The 14,676-nt window shown below is 38.4% G+C and overlaps 1 protein-coding gene across 2 annotated transcripts; it reads left to right on the top strand.

Annotated features, from left to right (window-relative positions):
* Positions 1-2,847: 2,847 nt before the first annotated feature.
* Positions 2,848-14,431, top strand: DBR1 (debranching RNA lariats 1). 2 transcript variants are annotated; one of them, XM_007464349.1, is made up of 8 exons: positions 2,848-3,128; positions 3,754-3,878; positions 5,740-5,820; positions 7,982-8,067; positions 9,581-9,805; positions 12,582-12,662; positions 12,916-13,061; positions 13,546-14,431. In XM_007464349.1, exons 1-8 carry the CDS (start codon positions 2,932-2,934, stop codon positions 14,237-14,239), a joined length of 1,635 nt encoding a protein of 544 aa, XP_007464411.1. In that variant the 5' UTR covers positions 2,848-2,931; the 3' UTR covers positions 14,240-14,431. The 2 variants fall into 2 exon arrangements, with proteins under 2 accessions (XP_007464411.1, XP_007464412.1); XM_007464350.1 differs by lacking the exon at positions 5,740-5,820 and having other exon boundaries at positions 2,904-3,128; positions 13,546-14,425.
* Positions 14,432-14,676: the final 245 nt, after the last annotated feature.

Raw genomic sequence — 14,676 nt, 5'->3', positions numbered from 1 at the left:
AAAAAAAAAAAAAAAAAAAAAAAAAATCTACATGGAAATAACAAGAAGACACCATTGCACACCTAACAACATGGCTAAAATTTAACAGACAGATAATACCAAGTGCTGTTGTGCACATGGAATAATTAGAACACTCATATTACATAGGTAAGTGTAAATTAGCACAACTGACACTATCTATTAAAGCTAAACATATACCTACTATGTTATCCAGAGATTCCATTCCTGGGCATAATCCAAGGGGGAAAAGTGTTATGTCCACCAAAAGGTTTTACAAGAATGTGTATGGTGGCTTTATTCATAACAGCCCCAAGTTAGAAACAATCCAAATGTCCTTCAACAGAAAAATGGATACATGAACTGTGGTATGTTCACATGATGGAAAACAACACAGCAATAAGAAATAGTATACTATGGCTGTATCTATCTATAGTATAGTTGTTACTGAACCAAACTTGAGTCTGCTTACCTGCTCACAGTAAAGCCCAATCTACTGACACCAGGGTGTGTTGAAGGAAAGTGCAGTGTTTATTGCAGGGCGCCAAGCCAGGAGTCCAGGTAGTTAGTGCCCAAAAGACCTAAACTCCCTGATGGCTTTCAGGGAAAGGTTTTTAAAGACAGGGTGAAGGACAGGGTTGTGGGTGCGTGATCAGCTTGTGGACATTCTGACTGGTTGGTGGTGAGGTAATTGGGAGTCAGCATCATCAACCTTCTGATTCCAACCAGTCTGGGGTCTCCGTGCTTCTGATCAGCATACAGTTAACTTCTTCCACCTGGTGGGAGTTTCAGTATCTGTAAAATAGCTCAAAGGATATGGTATGGCTCAGGGATCAAACATGTGCCCCGTGTGTTGGAAGCACGGAGTCTTAACCCCTGGACCGCCAGGGAATTCCCTGACTCAGATTATTATCTATAGCCCTTGAGGAGGAACTAAAGGTCCTTGACTTTGTTTAATGGCTAAACTATTATTATTTTGTCTTGCTTGATTGTTTTCCTTTGCTTCTGCATTTTCTCACTTCTCTAATTACATTTATTCTTTGGAACTTGGAGAAGGCCTAGGTGGCTAGTTTTTCTACAAAGAGGCAGGTGGAGGACATTGCGGGGTGTGGGCGTGGTGGTCATCTGCCCTGCGAAGGCCCCATAGGGTCCTCCTGCTCAGTTACATAGATTCATGGATGAATCTCACAGATATTAAGTGAAAGAAGCCAGACACAAAAGAGTACATAATATACACTGATATTTCTATAAAGTTTAAAAACAAGTAGAGCTAATCTATGGTGCTAGAGGTTAGACTAGAGTTTTTCTTTTGGGAGAATAGGCTTGGGAGGAAGCACAAGGGAGTCTTTTGGAATGCTAGAAATGTTTTATATCTTGATATGGGTGATTACATATGGAAAAATTCATCAAAATGTGCACTTAAGATTTGATTTGTTCATGGTACTTTAAGTTAATTAAAATTAAAATTAACAATTTTTCAATTGAGAAAAAAAGATCCAGGAAAAGATAATTCCTGTAGATTGAAAATCAAGTGGAAGAAGTTAAATTTTGTTTTAGAAGTTAAGTTTAACAATGTCACAAAAAGTATCTCTTCTTTATGTAGTTCAAAAAATTTAATACAGAAGGGAAAATAAAACATTAAAAACTAATAGGAAATATTAGATTTCCATCTTTTTCTACCCTCTTGATTGATTTAGATATCATGAAAAGTGTAGCTTCCTTGTAAATTTGAAAGAAATCACCTATAAATCACTCATAAATGTCTTTCAATGGATTTATGTCTTTGACTTTCCCAGTCTTTTTTTTTTAACATCTTAGTATAGTAGTATAATTGCTTTACAATGGTGTGTTAGTTTCTGCTGTATAACAAAGTGAATCAGCTATAAACATATATACATAAACATATATCCCCATATCTCCTCCTTCTTGCGTCTCCCTCCCACCCTCCCTATCCCACCCTCTAGGTGGTCACAAAGCACCGACCTGATCTCCCTGTGCTATGCGGCTGCTTCCCACTAGCTATCTATTTTACATTTGGTAGTGTATGTCCCAGTGTCTTCTTATTGTCATTGTTTTGTTTACATCTTCTGCTTCATTTTGAATTAACTTTGGTGTCTTTATTCCTAGAAATTGTTTATTTTATCTAGTTTTTTTTTAATGAGCAGAGATGGTTTTTATTATTTTCTGTATTATCTTGATTATTTTCTTGATTAAATTTGCCAGAAGGGTTTTATTTGTTTGCTTGTTTCTGCCTTGGCCACTAATTCTTCAGTTGTTAGTCTGGTCCTTTGCCCTCCTGGATGTTTTCGAGATATTCATCTGCTTTCATTGAGCTTGCAGTCTAGTTACACAGACAACCATTTGGTAGGTAAATGAAGAGTCCCTGGCCCCTTTAAAAAAAAATAACTGCTAATTTTAGAAACTCTTCGAGGAGATAACTTCAAAATCCTGAGATTTTACGTTTTATTTTAAATTTATTTTTATTTTGGGGGTCTTAAAAAATCGTTTGTTTAATCGTTTCTAATCACTTTAAGGCAATTATCTTTGCCGTGAGAAGTTCATCCTAAGTTTGGTTTGATTTTATCAAACTACACTATTTCCGGGAATTTTTGTTTGTTTGTCTTACTATTCTGGTTTTGATTTTTAGCACCTGTCAGGCTGCTCGGACTTCAAGAACCACTTGCCAAAACAGGAAAAGTACGAGTCGATTTGAAAGCTGCCTGGAATCCGTGTTGGGTCATTCCCTTCCCGACCTCTCTCTCGCGAGATTTGGAAACCGGAAGTGAATTATATTGCTGGAGTCTCAATTGCAGGAGGCGGTGTCTCAGTTAAGGTTGGCGGGATCTGAGCGGTCAGTCGGGTCTTCGTTGTCCGGCCTGGGCTGGCTCTGGTTTAGGGGGTTGCGGGCAGCGCTCCCTGCCTCGGGCCGGCAGCATGCGGGTGGCTGTGGCCGGCTGCTGCCACGGCGAGCTGGACAAGATCTATGAGACGCTGGCGCTGGCGGAGCGGCGCGGCCCGGGACAGATAGACCTTCTGCTATGCTGCGGCGACTTCCAGGCTGTGCGCAACGAGGCCGACCTGCGCTGCATGGCCGTGCCGCCCAAGTACCGCCACATGCAGACCTTCTACAGGTGAGGGGCGTGGCCTGGGCCCGGGCCCCCGCGGTGCGAGGTGCGACTAACCGGCGGTGGGGGCTGAGAACCCGGGCTGAGTTCGAATCCTGTCTGCCACGGACCAGCTGTCTCTTTTAGTTCCCGTCTTTGTTTACGCTGTGTGTCTAGGAACTGGCGCTTAGTAAATGTCACTTTTCTTCCTTCCATTCATCTGTTTTGTTTCGGAAGGGATCACAGCCTGAGGGGAAAATCTGGAGGAAGAAATTGACAGGTTAATCTACTTTATGCTTAATAGGACTCTGGGACTAGTTCATTTATTGATCTAGGAGTTTTTATTGGACGCTTGCTATGTGCTAGTCCTCATTCTAGAAACTAAAGTTGTTGCAGTGAACTGACAAAAGTTTTTGACCTCATTGAATATACGTTGGCTTGAACCCAAGGTGGCGGCCCTGAATCATTCTTAAGGACAAGGATGGACAATTCGTTTAGAAAGAGCTTAACTTTTTATGATGAGCTCAAGTTTTTTTTACTTCGGACCTTATTTTGCTTTTCTGCTATGCCTAATAGTACAGGCATGCCCAATTGCTTTTCTCTATGTCTCATTTCTGCTATGCCAATTGACAACTTTACCCTTATGTTCTAGGTATTACTCTGGAGAGAAAAAGGCCCCAGTTCTCACAATTTTCATCGGGGGTAACCATGAAGCCTCAAATCATTTGCAAGAGTTACCCTATGGTGGTTGGGTAGCACCAAACATTTATTATTTAGGTATGTGTTCTTGGGTAATTTCTTGGTCTGATGGCATGGAAGAGCCTGTCAGGATTTGTTTATCAGTTGATCAGCATCTTGAAATGTATGGTGTTTTGGGAATGTCTCTTGATTTAAATAATCATGAAAATTTAATTAAAATAGTTCATTTAAGTGGGTAATCATGAAAATATGTCCATGCATCATCTAGTGCTTTAAGCAGTACTTAATATAACTGCAAAGAGCTTCTGTATGATTTACAGTCCCTTAATTTTTTTTCTTACTCTTCTTATTAAATTTAAAAAAATGAACTTTTTATAATGGAAATATTTAAACATACACAAAAGTGTAGTATAATGAATCTCTGTACCTATTAAACAGCTTTAACAACAATTATTGTTCTGCCATCCTTCTTTCAACCCACTCCCCGCCTAATCTCTTTTGTGGGAGGAGGTGACCCGCGTATTTTATCTTATTTTTATCTATTTATTTTTTAATATTTTATTTATTTATTTATTTATTTGGCTGCGTCAGGTCTTTAGTTGTCGCACGTGGGATCTTCCTTGCGGTGGGCAGGCTTCTCTCTAGTTGTGGCGCCTGGGCGCTCTGGAGCTCCAGAGTGCGCTGGCTCAGTAGTTGTGGCATGCGGGCTCTAGGGGCTTAGGGGCATGTGGGATCTTAGTTCCCTGACCAGGGCTCAATCCCGTGTCCCCTGCTTTGGAAGGTGGATTCTTAACCACTGGACCACCAGGGAAGTCCCAACTGGAGTATTTTAAAGCAAACCTCAGCCATCGGATTATTTCACCTGTAAATACTTTAGCATGTGTTTTTCAGTGATGAGGATTTAAAAAAATACCACAATTTTTGTGGTATTTTTTATACCACATGATTATACCTATTATACCTATTACCTATCATGATTATACCTATTACCTATCATCTGTTGCCTAGTTCATGTTCAGATTTCCCTGATTATCACAAAGATGTCTGTTTTACAGTTGACTTGTTCAAACAGGATCCAAACAGGGTCCACACCTTCATTTGATTGTCATGATTCTGAAGTCTCTTAGACTATAACTGTCCCTTTTCGCACTCTCTTCTCCCCCAAACCCCCATGCTGTTTATTTGTTGAAGAAAATGGGAAATTTGGCAGAATTTCCCACATTCTGGGTTTAGCTGATTGGATTTCCTTGGGTTGTTTAACGTGTTCCTTTTATCCTCTGCATTGCTTATAATCTGCATTTAGATTTATAGACCTGATTAGGTTCAGGTTCAGTTTTAGTCCTTTTAAACTATACAGTCCTTTCATCTCTTTATTTAAATGTTTACAGGTGTTTCTAGTGATGACATTATAACTTCAGAAATTTAATTTCTCTACATCATTACTGATGGATCATCTTTTGACAACTGTAGTATTGTGAAAAGGTGAAATTGTCTGGAGATGATCAATCAAATGAAATATAGAAACTGCAGGTTTCTATATTCTATAAGTCAAAGGTATACGTTATATATACCTTATATATAACATATAAATCCATCATAGGACATTTTCCCCTATTTCCCCTGCCCCATCCCCTTATTCCTTTAGGTACCAAATTTATATATGTCTGTTTCCCTCTTCACACTCCCCGTCTCATTTGTTGCTTCTTTTCTGCTCAGTCTCTTGCCTCCGTAGTCTGTCTCCCTACTCTATGTTATATATTGTTGGCATATTTTCTATGTAAAAGAGCAACCTCATCATGACACTTAATTTTCAAATAATTTTAAGACTGCGTGATATTCTAGGCCTCGAAATTGTTTGTTCAGTTAGTAAAGATTGCTTTAACCAAAAAACGATTGCTTTTTGCCTACAGTAATTTTATTTAACTATGTAATTTTTCAGGCTTGGCAGGTGTAGTAAAATACCGAGGTGTAAGGATTGGTGGAATCTCTGGTATCTTTAAATCTCATGACTATCGAAAAGGTATTGTTATGCTTTTTTTTTTTACATTTTATTACATTCTTTTTTTCTTTTTTTAATTGGAGTACAGTTGATTTACAATGTGGTGTTAATTTCAGGTATACAGCAAAGTGAGTATTGTTATTCTGAGACTTGTTTTTAAACTTAGAACTTCTATGCCCCATAGTAACTTAAGCATAATATACAGTTTGACTTTTTCATTGGATTTCTCCTATGAACTGATTAATTTATTCTTAAATTTATATTATAAAATATTTTATAAATACGAAAAAATAGAGAACACTAGAATGTATTATCTGTGTATACACCATCTAGTTTTATTTGGTATTTTGCCACTTTTAGTTTTGATTTTTAAGAAATAAAAGAGTACAGATACAATCGAAGTTCATTGTTTATCTGTCCTCAGTCCCATCTCTCTCCTTTTATTCCTCCCTTACCTCACCAGGCAGTCACTATTCTGAATTTGGTGTTTATCATTCACTTGATTATTCTAAATCATTACCATATCAGTAACAGCTTAAAACAGTGTATTATATAGCATGTTTTAAACTTCATATAAGTGTATCATTTTACATGTATCTTTCTGCAACTTGCTTCTTTGTTTAATATGTTTTTGAAATCCATGTTGATACATGTAACTCTGTCATTTAAATTTGTGAATAGTATTCTATTGTATAAATATACCACACTGTATCTGAATGAATTATATCTTGATTTTAAAGTTAAAGGAATAGCTTGGATCCACATTGATTTTAAAATTTCATGAATTAAGTTGACAGCTAAAACTTACATCCTCAGTGTAACTGTTAAATCACAAGTCTGTTCCTTGCTGCCCTGTTGCCCATGATTCTGAACTATTGTGATGGGTCTACAAAAATTGGCCATCTTCTACATGGCAGGTGTGGGCACAAATTGGAACCACTCTTTGGAGGAAAATTAGTAACATCTGTGGAAATTATAGAATTATTCTGACTCAGGAGTTCTACTTCCAGGAATTTATCTATAGATATGTTCCACAAGTGCAAAATGATATAAACAAATGTATTTCAGCCTTGTTTGTAATAGCAAAAGATAGGAACTAGTTAAATGTGTCATGATATAACTATACAGTGCAATGCTATGAAGTCAAAAAGAAGGAAAAAGAAGCAGTTCTATGTGTGACTAATATGAAAAGAACTCCAAAATAAAGTGAAAAAAACAAGGCACAGAACATGTATAAATTATACTGCCACTTGCATAAAAAAAAAGGGAGGATAGAGAAATATGTATATTATATGCATAGGTGACATCCCTGGAATAAAATACTGAAACCTGATTAACATTGGTTCCCTGTAGGTAGGGTTACTGATGGATGGGGGAAGGAATAAGAGAACCCCGTCCGCTTGTTTTAGCAGCTTGATTGACGTAAAATTTATGTACCATTATAAGTACACAATTCAGTGATTTTAGTAAATTGTAGAGTTATGCAGCCTTTAGCACCATCTGGATTTAGAACATCTCTGTCATGCCTAAAAGTTTTGTGCCAAACTTAATCCCTGCTCCCACGCCAGCTCTAGGTACCCACTAGGGTCTACCCTCCAGGAGGAATACTTTTTACCCTATGCCTTTCTTTTTTTTTTTTTAATTTATTTTATTGAAGTATAGTTGATTTACAATATTGTGTTAATTTCTGCTGTACAGCAAAGTGATTCAGTTACACATATATATACATTCTTTTTCATATTCTTCTCTATTATGGTTTATCACAGGATATTGAATATAATTCTCTGTGCCATACAGTAGGACCTTGTTGTTTATCCATTCTGTATGTAATAATTTGCATCTGCTAACCCCAAACTCCCAATCCATCCTTCCCTCACCCCCACTCCCCCTTACCCTATACCTTTCTGATGGTATCTTTTAAATCTTAAACTTTGTGAGTAAACAATGTATTCCAAAGTTAAATATAATTTAATTTAAAAAATCATAAGCCCCCCACTTATTTAGATTTATAGTTGGTGATCAGTTATTAGAAAATACCAGCATTTGAGAGCAGTGTTTTTTTAATAAAATTTTCAAGAACCAAAAGCATTGATGACAAACATCAGTTTTGGAGAAGTGTATGTATGTATTTATACTTGCAGTATTTAAGGGAGTTGAATATGACTTATTTCTTCAATTTAAGGTCATTTTGAGTGCCCCCCCTATAATGCAGCTACAATAAGGAGTATCTATCATGTGAGAAATATTGAAGTCTACAAATTAAAACAGGTATGTAAAAAGTACATTACGGCAGACTGGAAAAAATGGTAAAGTAATTCTCTACCAGAATGTATTTTGATCTGCTACTTCCAAGAAGAGCTCAATTCGGTATTTCCACAATTTGGATCTTGAGTTGTTTTTAGGAGGTTCACAGATGAACATTTTTTAGATTTTAATGGCTATACATTTATTTTAGTGATTAATAATAAAATATTTGATCCATGACTTCAGCTACTATTCCTTAGGGTAAGGCTAAAGAATATATATTGGAATAAAGTGATACTTGAAAGAAGATGTTAAATATTTTATTTTAAATAATGATATTAAATAGAAAATAATAGTGAAGATGATATGGGAAAATTGTGAAGGTGATGACCGAAACACTGGCTCAACTGGAGAGTAAACGAAACTAGGTTTTTGTTTGTGAACCCATTAAATGTCTGACACCAGGCTAAGCAGCTTTCATCCGTGATAGTTCATATAACTGTCACTCAAATTCTGTCATGCAGCGTGTCCAACTTTGTCACACTAAGGGAGAGAGGCCAAAGGCTCAGATAGATAAAGTAACCTGCCCGGACTTCCCACACAGTTAAGAGCCTGCCAGAGCCTGCAGGCTGGTAGAGCCTGCCAGACTGAACTCAGGCCCTTCCCATCATACATACAGCCTCGACTGGAACATAAAGATGTTTACAGGTATGCCCCATTCATAACAGTTTCTTACCTGGAATCCTTTTTCCCTTTACTCATCTAAATCCTACTGGTCCTTGGAGACCCAGCTTAGATTTCACTTCCCAACCAGTGTTCTAGTTTAAAGTCCTCACCCTTCTCTGAATTTTTGTAGCACTTATTGCCCATACCAACTTTTCAGTGGTTAATCATATCTATCTTACCTTTTGTATTTTCTTGAACACTTACTTAAATTATTTTAATTTAGTTGTCCAAGTATTTGTTTTGGATTACTTGACAGTATGGAGTATATTTTGTGTTCTCCCCAAGAAGACACCAGCTACCTTAAATACCTCTAATATAATTTTTGTAGTAAACAGAGAGGTTTGTTTGGTGTTTACTATGTGAGTCCATCAGAAAAAAAAAAGGTTTACTGTAGGTTAGGTTTACTGTATCATTTACATTACAAGTCTCATGAAATCTGGACATTGATCTTAAAACAGTAGTTTCTTTACGGAAAGGGAAAAGAACAGTGCATGTTGTAGATTTTAGAAACCCAGTGCTAAAGACCTTAGCTGATTGGCAGTCTAATCAAAGTGTGTCTCTATTGAACTGCCTTGCCACGGAAAATAAAGGTGATTTGTCAGGCAGAGAGAAAGGTGTTTCTCTTTGCCTCGATGAGTGAGTAGCTCAGTATTTCTGTGACTTCCTTAAATAAAGTGTTCTTAGAATGAATTACACAGAAATCTACAGATCTCCGTGGGTAAATGGTTGTGTGGTGGTGGAGAGAAGGGAGGGGATTGCTTTTGGTTAATCTGTTTTTAAGAGCTTTCTTTCTTTTCTTTTTCTGTTAAAGCTGAAGCAGCCTATGGACATATTCTTATCTCATGATTGGCCGAGAAGTATATATCATTATGGAAATAAGAAGCAACTTCTTAAGACTAAATCTTTTTTCCGACAAGAAGTGGAAAGTAACACATTAGGAAGTCCCGCTGCCTCAGAACTTTTAGAGCACTTAAAACCTACGTACTGGTTTTCTGCACACCTTCATGTGAAGTTTGCAGCCTTGATGCAGCATCAGGTAGAAAACAAAATGCTTATTCTTTGATTTAACAAACAGTTATTGAACATCTATGGGCTAGGCCCTATGGGCATAGTTGGAAAGTTAGAGAAAGAGATCAAAGATAACTTTCCTTTTGTGAATAACTCAGTATCCAGTGGGGAGAAGGGACAAGCAAGCAATTATAAAATAGTGTAATAAGTTTGTGACAAAAAGTGCTAGGATACTGTGGGAACACCTAAGCCAGGCCATGGTGAGATGGGGATGTGGACAGAGAGATGAAGGGATAGAGAAGGTTTTCTAAAGGAGTTGATGGTGCCAGGAAGAAGCAGATTATCAGGGTAATCTAGGCCCAGGGACCGATGTGTGCACAGGCTGGAAGGTCTGAGAGCGTGGTGCCTTTGGGGAGGTGCAGCTGGTCCCTGGGGCTGAGGCACAGGGAGAGATGAAGCTGGAGCGAGATCATAGCTGCCTTCTGGGATATGCTCTGGAGTTTGGGTTTTAACCAGGAGGTAATGGGGAAGGTTGGGGGTCATGAAGTCAGAGTTTCATTTCAGAAGGATTAGTTCGGCAGCAGTTTTGTGTGTGGATTGGAGTAATGTAAAATGGGAGGCAGAGGAGGCAAAAGATGAGGTTCTAACCTAAGGCAAAGAGGGAACACAGAGAATGAAGCAGGTTCCAGAGAGATTTTGGAAGCAGAATCATCAGGATTTAGTGACAGAGGGAGGAGTGAATATAGAATGACTCCCAGAGTTTTCCTTTGGTAATTGCATGGGGATGGTGCTTGATGCAAAGTAGAAAATAAATACCTACTTAGAGTTAGGCTTTAATGGAACTATGCAGTTCTTCCTTTCACCTCTGATTCTGGTTGAATTCTGACATTCCCATAAAGTATCCCATAGGAAATACGTTTAGAAAATGCTGGGTTAGCAAAGTTCGGGATTTCTTCCCAGAGGCTTCTGTAGAATTTCTGAGAGTCCAGTGTGCTAATAAGGGGCATTACCTTTCTTTGAGATGGGGGATGGGTTGTGCAGCGCTTCCTGAACTTACCTGACCAAACCCTTTTCTGCGGTGGAGGTACACTTCGGTGATGCTCTTCGCACACGGTCTGGAAGATTCTGTCTGAAAACATTCCTGTGGGCCCTCTCTGTTGTGGGCTTATTCTTAGTCCCCAGCTTCACTGGGAGAAGAAGGCGAGGTTACTCTTGCATTTTCCTTTGGGCTGTTGCCAGCGTGATTATCCTCTTCTCACGTCCACGTCTTCTGTTTCTGTCAGCCACCTTTCCCACATCTCTGTCTCTCGGGGCTCATGATGCTCTTGGATTGCTACTGAAGCACCTAATTTGCTACTTTTCCCTGATTCTGTCTTCTGTTGTCAACCTCGGGGACTTGTGTCTCTGAATTAATATGTTTGATCGCTTTTTGTTGCTCCTCAACTGCCTCTGACTTCACCAGTATTCTGTCTGAGCCCTTTTACTAACACCAAAGGTCATCTTTCCTCAGAACTGCCCTGCTGCCAGGATCTGCCCGTGATCTCTGTGCATCCCACCTCTCAGTCCCTCCCCACCACTGAATTGAACCCTGGTCCTCAGCAGGGTGTCCCATCGCTTTTTGCTTCCTTGTCTTTCTTCTTCCATGTTCCTTGCTGGTTTTTTTGTTTTGTTTTTTTTTGCGGTACGCGAGCCTCTCACTGTTGTGGCCTCTCCCGTTGCGGAGCACAGGCTCTGGACGCACAGACTCAGCGGCCATGGCTCACGGGCCCAGCCGCTCTGCGGCATGTGGGATCCTCCCGGACCGGGGCACGAGCCCGTGTCCCCTGCGTCCGGCAGGCGGACTCTCAACCACTGCGCCACCAGGGAAGCCCTGCCCTGCTGTTTTTAGTGAGTCACTTTTTACTTCTTCCAGTGTGACCTTCATGTTTGTGATCCTCCCATGTTTCTTTCTGCTGGTTCACTTTTTAAAAAAGAACTTCATTGGAGTATAATTTCCATATCAAAAAATTCACCTGTTTTAAGTGTAGAATTCAGTGATTTTTAGTAAATTTCCAGAGTTGTACAAACATCATATAATCCAGTTCTAGAACACTGCCATCACCCCAGAAGATCCTTTGTGCCTCTTTGCTGTCAGTCTTTGTTCTGTCAACATTCAGCCCCAGGCAACCACTAATCTGTCTTGTCTCTATGGATTTGCCTTTTTTGAACATTTTATGTAAGTGGAATCACAAAATACATAGTCTTTGGTAACTGGTTTCTTTCCTTTACTTGCTTTTGAGGCTTATTCTTGTTGTCGCATGTGTCAGTGTTTCTTTCATTTTTATTGGTGGATAGTATTTCATCCTATGGAGTATACATATATATATCTACTTTGGTGTTGTATCTGAGAATCTTTGCCTAACCCAGGGTTACAGAGATTTTCTCCTATGAATTCTTCCACGAGTTGTATAGTTTTAGCTCTGCCAATTTACTTATAAGCTCCTCTGTTGTCTGATCTTTAACCTTTGTGTTATATGCTTTGGTTTATGTGTGTTATTTGCTTTGATTTAACATTATCATTACCACCATTTCTTTCTTCTTCGACTATTTTAAGGAAATTGAAGCCCAAGCCCAGAGAGTGTAAGTGCCTTGCTTGTCATTGCACAAGGGGGTATAGAGCTAACTTGTTTTGGAAAAGTAACCGTTGTTCCTTTGACACACAACTTAGGGGACTGGGTAATAAAGATTATTTCCATCCTTTTCAATGTCTGAATTGCTTGTGATGTTTTAACATTCTTTCTTAAATCATGGTTCATATTGTCTAGGCCAAGGATAAAGGACAGTCAGCCAAAGCAACCAAATTTCTAGCCCTGGACAAATGCTTACCACACAGAGACTTTCTTCAGGTAAAAAGAAAATGAAATAACTTTGCAATATAGTTTTACTCTTCCAGTGATTAAAAAAAAATTGTCTCCTTTCAGAAATTATTGGTGCTGTTTGTAATTTATGTGTTCTGAGATTTCTTTGGGAATGTTTAAGTTACATTCATGTTTTTAAGCTATTAAATTAAATTCCTTTCAAACTTTATTGTTATACTGACATTCTTAGAATATTAAAAATAGATATGTATTTCCTAAAATTACCAATTTCTTCTTGTAGGTAATAGAAATAGAACACGACCCCAGTGCTCCTGATTACTTGGAGTATGATACTGAATGGCTCGCCATTCTCAGGGCTACTAATGATCTTATCAATGTGAGTGAGCGCCTATGGAATATGCCTGAAAATAATGGCCTGCATACAAGGTGAGTCTGACCTTATTTAGGATTTTCCCTCTCCATTGTATGCACAGTTTTTGTCCCCTCCACCTTATTATTTTTTTAAATCAACGGAGTTATTGCTACAATTCAGGGTTTATTGACTGGTATGAAAATTGCAAGTTTTCCATCTGAGAGATCCAAGAAAATAGACTGCTGAGCACCAACCCAAATAAGTGTATAAGTGCATCAAACTATAAGCGCATATAAGTGCATGAAACTTTAAGACCATGGAGATTTGGTTCACACATTAAAATAATTTGTACTTGTTTTAGGGAGTGAGTTAAGGACAGCTTTTTCTAAGAATTGTTTTAATCTCAAAATGGTCCTTTGCTAAGTGAACTATAATTTTATGAAGTGGAATTCTGAAATGTGGTTTATTTTTTAATGCACCTGCCGTCCATAGTTAGATCCATCATTTGTTGTCCGAGGCTGATAAAATATAAAAAGCTATTGTTTTGGACTTTTCTAGGTGGGATTACAGTGCAACAAAAGAAGCTATGAACGAAGTATTGGAAAAATTGAATCATGACCTCAGAGTTCCATGTAACTTTAGTGTAACAGCTGCTTGTTATGATCCTAGCAAGCCACAGACACAAATGCAATTGGTTCATAGGATCAATCCTCAGACTACTGGATTTTGTGCCCAACTTGGCATCACTGACATTAACATCAGCCTTCAGAAGGCCAAGGAAGAACAGCACTTGTGTGGTGACTGTGAAGAGCAGGATGACGTGCAGAGTAATGACTCTGGAGAAGACCCTAGTGAGTATAACACAGACACATCTGCCCTGTCCTCTATTAATCCAGACGAGATAATGTTAGATGAAGAAGAGGAATATGATGATAGTATTGTAAGTGCACACAGTGACATGAATACACCATCTGTAGAGCCATCTTCTGATCAAGCTTCTGACTTCTCTGCAAGCTTCTCTGACATCAGGATCTTGCCAGGTTCCATGACTGTATCTTCTGATGATACATCCGGTTCCCCAGTTGGCAAGGAGGGGAATCGCGGTGACCCTGTGGAGTTGGGGGATGGAAAGGACTTAACCAAGGTGCCGTTGAAGAGGCTGAGTGATGAACATGAACCTGAACAAAGAAAGAAAATCAAGAGGAGGAATCAAGCCATCTATGCTGCAGTGGATAATGATGATACAGCCTAAGACAATTTACTTGTTTTAGTGTTACATGTAGATATGTGATTTTTGAGACTATATTTTTAGAGCTGGATCTTTGACTCAAGACTTAACTTTGTAATAATGAAGTTACATAAATTTTAGTTAGGTATCGACTTTATCTTTAGGCCTTTGTATGTTTCAGATAAAAAAATATTAAAATTTCATATATTTACTTGATTGAGTACCCCTTTTTCTGAGAACATATATTATTCACTTTCAGTTTTTTCAGCAAGCACTTATTGAACACCTACTTTGTACCAGGCACTCTTCTATAAGATGGCACTACAAAGATGAGTAAGACAGGGGTTTTTGCCTTCATAGAGTTACTATCACTGTAAATATTTTGGTGTATAAAATATGGCATATTTATATTTTGTTTTACAGTTAAGTCATTATTGTATATATACTTATATATGCCTTCT

Source organism: Lipotes vexillifer, unplaced genomic scaffold (assembly GCF_000442215.2).
Source record: "Lipotes vexillifer unplaced genomic scaffold, Lipotes_vexillifer_v1.1 scaffold957, whole genome shotgun sequence".
Lineage (NCBI taxonomy): Eukaryota > Metazoa > Chordata > Mammalia > Artiodactyla > Lipotidae > Lipotes > Lipotes vexillifer.
This window is presented reverse-complemented; position numbering and strand designations above follow the sequence as displayed.